General features: G+C 54.3%; 1 protein-coding gene across 1 annotated transcript; it reads right to left on the bottom strand.

Annotated features, from left to right (window-relative positions):
* Positions 1-858: 858 nt before the first annotated feature.
* Positions 859-4,603, bottom strand: LOC126199398 (translation initiation factor IF-2-like). The gene is made up of 2 exons (XM_049936317.1): positions 4,213-4,603; positions 859-1,199 (listed from the first exon to the last, which is right to left on the bottom strand). The coding sequence occupies exons 1-2, from the start codon at positions 4,601-4,603 to the stop codon at positions 859-861; spliced, it is 732 nt and encodes a 243-aa protein (XP_049792274.1).
* Positions 4,604-7,212: the final 2,609 nt, after the last annotated feature.

Raw genomic sequence — 7,212 nt, 5'->3', positions numbered from 1 at the left:
CCGCGATGTCGATTACATCCGGGAGGCCACGGGCAGGGAAGATGGGTCGTACGGCCTCACCACAAGCGCATGGTGACGTTCCGCTACCCAGAGCAGGCAGCGTCCAGCGGCATTGGTGATTCAAAAATGGTTCAAATGGCTCTGAGCACCATGGGACTCAATGCTGAGGTCATAAGTCCCCTAGAACATAGAACCTAACGACATCACACACATCCATGCCCGAAGGAGGATTATAACCTGCGACCGTAGCGGTCACGCGGTTCCAGACAGTAGCGCCCTGAACTGCACGGCCACTCCGTCCGGCTCATTGGTGATCCTGGAGTTCCAGGAGACATGTTTACTATTGAAGTCCCTGGCGATGAACACCTGCCCCCTCAAGGAGAGCAGAGCATCGATGTCAGCAGGGTCTAGTGGACGAGACGGCGGCCGATGTGGAGGAACGAACGTGATGGCGCCCGCCGAGGTATGAACGACGACACCAGTGGCCTCCAGCGTTGCCAGTGGTGGAAGTTGTATCACGTGATGATGAATGCCATTGCGGACGTAAACGGCTGTCCCACCACCCGCCGTCAGTCGATCGGTGCGATAGCTGGAGTAGTTTGCCGCCCTGACGTCGACCCCAGGCTTCAGGTGGGTTTCGTTGATAAGGCAGACGTCGACGGCTTCGTCTCGAAGAAATTGACGAAGTTAGCCGGCTCGAGTGCGGACGCCGTTGGCATCCCACGCGATGACCGTGAGTCCTCTAACGCTTCCCATGGTGCAGCTGGTGAGTGTTGACAGCGGTCAGGGCCGGAGCGGCCATCGGCACTGCAGCGGTGAGTTGCTGCGACAGGACTTCGATCAACTTCGTGGCACTGGTCACCAGGCAGTGAGCTGCGCTACGAGGTTGGCCAGGTCAGCGGTGGAGGCAGCCGGCGCGGTCCCGTCGCTGGAAGGGGGAGGCGTGGCTGCTTCGCTGTGAGAGTCCACCTGGGGCTGCTGGACCGATGGTGCCGAGCGCTGGGTACCCACGGGGCGGTGACCCCCGCGCCGGCTGTTGGCGGGGCGCGGTCCGGCCGACGCCTCGGCAGAGGCAGTACCCGGGTCCGCCACTAGCAGCTGTGGTGGAGGCGCAGGAGCCTCAGGTGTCGGCACGGCCTCGGATGCGGCGGGAGCAGGAGCGGCCGACGCAGTCAGGACGGCAGAGGGCTCCTCTGACGCTGACGCCGCGAAAGAGACGCTGGGCCGTCTCGTTGCCGGCTTCTTCGGACGTGGCGCTGGTGTTTGGCCACGTTGGCGAGCGATGGCACGCTTCCACACCTCACACCCGCGATAACTGGCCACGTGAGCACCGCCACAGGGTGCACATGTCGGCTTCTCGGTGGGCGGACGGGGGCACGCACGTCCTGCGTGGGCGCCGGCGCATTTAACACATCTGTCGGGCATAGAGCAGTGGCGCGCGACGTGATTTATCCCCTGGCAGCGAAAGCACTGCACTGGGCCTCTCTGGGAGCGAAGATCTTCGGTCCGAACCGGAACGTCGGCGACCCGCGTCAGTTGGTAGAGTTTGCGGTTCTCCACGGTATCGGAGCACACGACCAGGAAAAGCGGCATATCATCGCGTGATTTAGGCGACTTCATCTTCACGACTGTCCGGATGTAGAAGCCCAGGTCAGCGAGTTCACGATGCAGGTGATCGGCTTCCATGTTGAACGGGAGGTCGCGGATTAGAATCTTCAAGACCTTGTCAGGTGCGGAAGGGGATACCACGCTCAGACGCCTCCTGAGTGACCCAGCGATAATCGTCAGCAGTGCGGAGTGTGACCCTATGGGGAACTGCAGAAGTTGTTGCGCAGCTGGACAACGGCCTTGTACACCGTGAAGCCCGCCGAAACTGGAGGGCCACCGGCGGAAGGTGGGAGTCTTTCTTCGGCGCAGGATCGCGCGGCAGCTGTTCCGTCGCGTCAGCGAGCGCGTCGAATGAGTTGGCGACGGCAGTTGGAAGCGTCGTCGAAGACTGCATGCGTCTTGCAGTTCGCCGGGCCGGGACAAAACCGTCGGCGTCAGGGGCGAAATCTTGCTTGGCCCTCTTCTCGATCGGCGAGCTGCGAACAGCGGACGTCGCGGCTGTTGCCCTCCTCTTCTTTTTCCCGCTTCGTCCGCGTGGCTAAGGGGCGGTGGAGCTCTCATCTTCAGAATCGGGGAGCGGAGCAGACAGAGCTGTGTCCATCAAATCCATAGCCATAGCACTGGTCGTCGTAAGTGGGGGGCCAGATGGGGCCGCCAACGGCGCAAGCGAGGTCGGACGGCGATCTGCCACACCCTTCGCGTCGTTAGCAAGCGCAGGTACGCCCTTCTCACGGCTGCACATCTCAGCGACTCGTGTGTCTGCCGTATTGTACGCTGACGCTGACGCTGACGCTGCACAGGCGAAGGTGGACCCTCGGCGTGATCAGGAAGTTCTAGCGCTGGTGCGCTTCGCCTTCCTCGTGGCGGTGTGGCGAGTGGAGTCGTGGCGGTAGGGAATGGCATGGCGGTGTGCATATCTTTTTTTTTTTTTTTTAATACCCAAATAAGACAGGAGAGTGAGAGGGAGACAGTAGAAGTGGAGAAAAACGAAAGGCCTCATGTGGCTGGCCCAGTGGTGGGTATTTTTTTTTTTTTTTGAAAGAGGAAAGGATAGTAGAAGGAACAGTAAGAGAAGCAGGAAAACGAAAGGCTCAATTGACAAGCCGGTCTTATAATGAGATTGGAGAAAGAAGCAGAAGAGAGAATGAGAGGAGAAGAAGATCAGAAAAACGAAAACCAACCTAGGCGGTCGCTGACACGGACGGTGAGGCACACATGAGTAGAATGAGGGGTAGGAGAACCAATAAGGGGGAGGGGAGCGGTTCCGGGGGGAGGGAGTGGAGGACTAGAACAAGGAGGGAAAGAAGGACGAGAGAACATGAAAGAGGCGTGGAGCTGCTGGCAGGGAGGGGGAGAGGAAGAAAGGAAAACATGGGGAGCGAGGAGGGGTGGGGAGAAGGGGCGAACAGGGATCAGTGGGCAAGGAGGTCAGGCCATTGGGTGGTGGCCAGGCGATGGAGGCGGGTGCCAAGGGAAAGGATGAGAATATTGTCAGATTGGCGGCAGTGGTGGTAAAAGGAAACGGCAGAGGAGCATACACAATCGTGAAGGAGGGGTATACCAGCAAGCAAGTGAAGTTCGTGGGTGGGGAAACGTTACGGGAGATGGAGGGCAAGCCGGAGAGCACGGTTCTGCACTGTCTGGAGACGGTAGAGATGTATAAGGGCGGCATTACCCCCACAACTGAAGCATAGTCGAGGATGGGGCGGATCAGGGACGTGTAGAGGAGGACACCAAGATGCTGGGGAAGGGAGGAAGACGGATTGATGAAAGGATAGAGCTGACCTAGGCGCCCCAAGGCCTTGCGCCGTATGTCCTCAATGTGGGGACGCCAGGTGACGGCCCTTTCCAGGGTGACCCCAAGATATTTCGCGGTCCCTGCCCATGGGGCGGGGGTACCAAGGACAGTGACAGGGGGTAATTGATGGGCCACCGGCGCCGACACATGATGAGCGCCTGTGTTTTGATAGGGTTAAAGGCGAGGCGCCATTTTTTGGCATACTGCACAAGAGCGTTGATGGCAGATTGAAGATTTTGTCGGAGGAGGGCCTTGCCCTGGGAGCGAGCATAGACCGCCGTGTCATCGGCATATAGGGCAAGATGAACCCGCAGAACGGTGGGCGTGTCGGCCGTGAAAAGGCTGTAGAGGACAGGGCCGAGCACACTCCCCTGCGGAACACCTGCCCTGATGCGCCTCGTGATGGAGGTACCTCCCGGGATCCGGACATGGAAAGTGCGGCCTTCAATATAGGTGGCGATGAGATGGACATGGGAGGTGGAGAAGCCGTGGTCAAAGAGCTTATACAGCAGACCCTGAGTCAAAGGCCCGGGAGACGTCGAGGAAGATGGCCCCGAAGTACTCCCGACGCTCGATGGCGTCCAGTGCCTCCTCGACGAGGCGGAGGAGCTGGTGCGTGGTGGCATGGCCACGGCGGAAGCCAAATTGAATGTCGGGGAGCACGCGCTCCCGGGCGACATGGATAATGACTCGCTTTAGATACAGCCGCTCAAACAGCTTGGAGAGGGCGGGAAGGAGGCTGATGTGCCGTATTGGAGTATCTTGTCCAGTATTTATGCCCAGAGGGCGCTGGGTGCTCTCTATGCCATCCGCGCCCGCCTGGCGCTGCGTGTAATGTGTTGTCCCATTCCCGGCGCTCCCTCGGCCGTCCGCGCCCGACTTGGTCGCCATCTGTGGCAGATGTCTCAGGCCCGTCCTGTGACGGACGTTCCGTTCGCGGTCCGCGCCCGCCACGTGCTGCTCCTGAGGTTTTGGCCCCTCCCTGTTGCTCCCACGGACGTCCGCGCCCGGCTCGTCCATCATCTGTGGTCGTGGCAGCTGTCTTGGGCCTGACCCGCGTTTGGCGTTCCATTCATGGTCCGCGCCCTCTTGGCGCTGCTCCTGAGGTGGACGAGGTGGGCGCGGACGCCCGTGGGAGCACCAGGGAAGTGCCAACACCTCAGGAGCAGCGCCAAGCTTGCGCGGACCACGAAACATTGTAAGACGCTGACAAAGGAGAGTGCTCATCAGAATATCCGATGCTTTTAGGACAGCATCTGTAGGAGCACTATGTGGTCATGGGTGTGTGTCCCATTGATATCACTATTTGTAACCGAGCAGCGACATACTGGTTAGAGAAAGGTAGACCAGACAAACTGCAAGACATAACTGGACGCAACATAACAGACCGAAGACAGCTTAATGTATGGCGAAATGACATGGCAGGAGGAATGGGAGCAGACAGGCAAGGAATGACGTGTCTACTGTATTTTTCCTAATATACGAGTATGCATAAGACTAAAACATATTGCTGACCATCTGCATCGTGTAGGTCTAAAAGAAACTGACACCTGCGAATGTGGTGAATATGGCACCGGTGAACATGTACTTCTCCACTGCAACACATTTAAGACCGAATGTAGAATTACAGGACGTAGGAAACACTAACATATCGGAACAAATGGCACATACTGAACAGATTAGCAGATGACCCTTCCTGAAGACAAAATAGATCATACTTAAGAACACTACAAAACGCAACACAAGCACGACAACAAAACACGTGGCACGAAACAGACACAAACACAGATACTGAATCGGATTAAATTAGAGATACAAAAAGTGAACGTGACACTCAAATATTAACGTAATTATCCATACAAGGTAAAAAAGACCAATGTGATATAACACAACCTAACTCTAGAACAAATAAAATAGTATAAAACTGTGTAAATAACATTGGATTAGTATTAATTAGTAACAAAATTAGTGAAGCAAAACTACTATGTAAAGCAAAAGCCATCAGTCGTGAAACTAAATACTTGTGCAACTGTTCCAGTGACGGTAGGCTCCAAGTTTTCTCGAGCCCTAGATATTAAAACAGCTACGATTTCAGGGACGTATTTTCTCTTTCACTAACTTCCTTCACATGCTTCTTTACTATTTGTATTCTCTATTTATTTATGTTTTCCAATCTTTGTATTTTATTCTATAAACAAATAACTAAAAACATTCTAATTGTTAACCCACTCTTGGAGCAGTAATTGTTTAAGTAGAATTTTATTAGTAATAATACTGCCCACAAACTGTTATGTAAAAAAATTGTTCAAATGGCTCTAAGCGATATGGGACTTAACATCTGAGGTCATCGGTCCCCTAGACTTAGAACTAATTATACCTAATTAACCTAAGGACATCACACACATCCATGACCGAGGCAGGATTCGACCCTGCGACCGTAGCAGCAGCGCTGTTCCGAACTGAAGCGCCTAGAACCGCTCGGCCACGGCGGCCGGCAACTGTTGTATAGATTGTGGGCTAATTTTAGTAAGTAAATAAATACAGTATATATGTACTGTGTGTTGACGACCGCGTCCGTCGGGCCTTCGTACCTGCAACACAAAATCAGTACACCGGGTTTCGAAGCAGACCTTAAATGCACATGTGCCATTACGAGATCATGCCAGTAGAAAACGTACCTCAAGCGCACCTGTCTCACGTTGGGACCTGTGGATGGCAGTGAATGTGCGTGGATCTGGTATTCGAAGATTCGAAACCGCCTGACGTACAAACGCTCGACAGCGTGAGCATTTCCATCAGCCGCTCCTTAGCACAGTGCATGTTTGCCCTCTCCTCCCAAGAATAGTGCCCCACTTCCTGCCCGCTCCACACAGTGACAAACACAAAAGTGTCCCCGTCTGAAGACGAACTGAAGCAGGAGCAAACAGATTCCGCAGTGCTCGCAGGTGCTGTCCTCTTTGCAACACGTATCAAATAGGCATTTGCACCCTGTATCTGAAGCGCCAAAGAACTGATGTTGGCATGAACATTCAAATACAGAGGTATGTAAACAGGCGAAGACGACGATGCGGTTGACAACACCTATACAGGAGAACAAGTGAATGGCGCAGTTGATAGACCGGTTGGTGCTGCTACAATGGGAGGTTATCAGGGTTTAAGTGAGTTTGAATGTGGTGTTATAATCGGTGCACGAGCGATGGGACACAGCATCCCTGAGGTACCTACGAAGTGGGAATTTTCCGTTACTACCATTTCACGAGTGTACCAAGAATATCAGGAATCCGATAAAACATCAAATCTCCGACATCGCTGCGGCCGGAAAAAGATCCTGCAAGAACGAGACCAACGACGACTTAAGAGAATCGTTCAACATGACAGAAGTGCAAACCTTCCACAAATTGCTGCAGTTTTCAACGCTTGACCAACAACAAGTGTCAGCGTGCGAACCATTCAAAGAAACATCATCGATATGAGCTTTCGGAGCCGAAAGCCCATTCGTGTACCCTTCATGACTCCACAACACAAAGCTTTACGCCTCGCTTAGGCCCGTCAACACCATCATTGGACTGTTGATGTCTGGAAATATGTTGCATGCTAGAACAAGTATCGTTTCAAGTTGCATCGAGCGGATGGACGTGTACGGGTATCGAGACAATCTCACGAATCCATGGACCCTGCCCATCAGCAGCGGACTGTTCAATCTGGTGGAGGCTCTGTAATGGTGTGGGGCGTGTGCTGTTGGAATGATATGGGACCCCTGACACGTCTACACACGACTCTGACAGGTGACACGAACCTAAGAATCC

This window comes from Schistocerca nitens, chromosome 8 (assembly GCF_023898315.1).
Source record: "Schistocerca nitens isolate TAMUIC-IGC-003100 chromosome 8, iqSchNite1.1, whole genome shotgun sequence".
NCBI lineage: Eukaryota > Metazoa > Arthropoda > Insecta > Orthoptera > Acrididae > Schistocerca > Schistocerca nitens.
The sequence above is the reverse complement of the archived record's forward strand: the minus strand, read 5'-3'. Positions and strand labels throughout refer to the sequence as shown.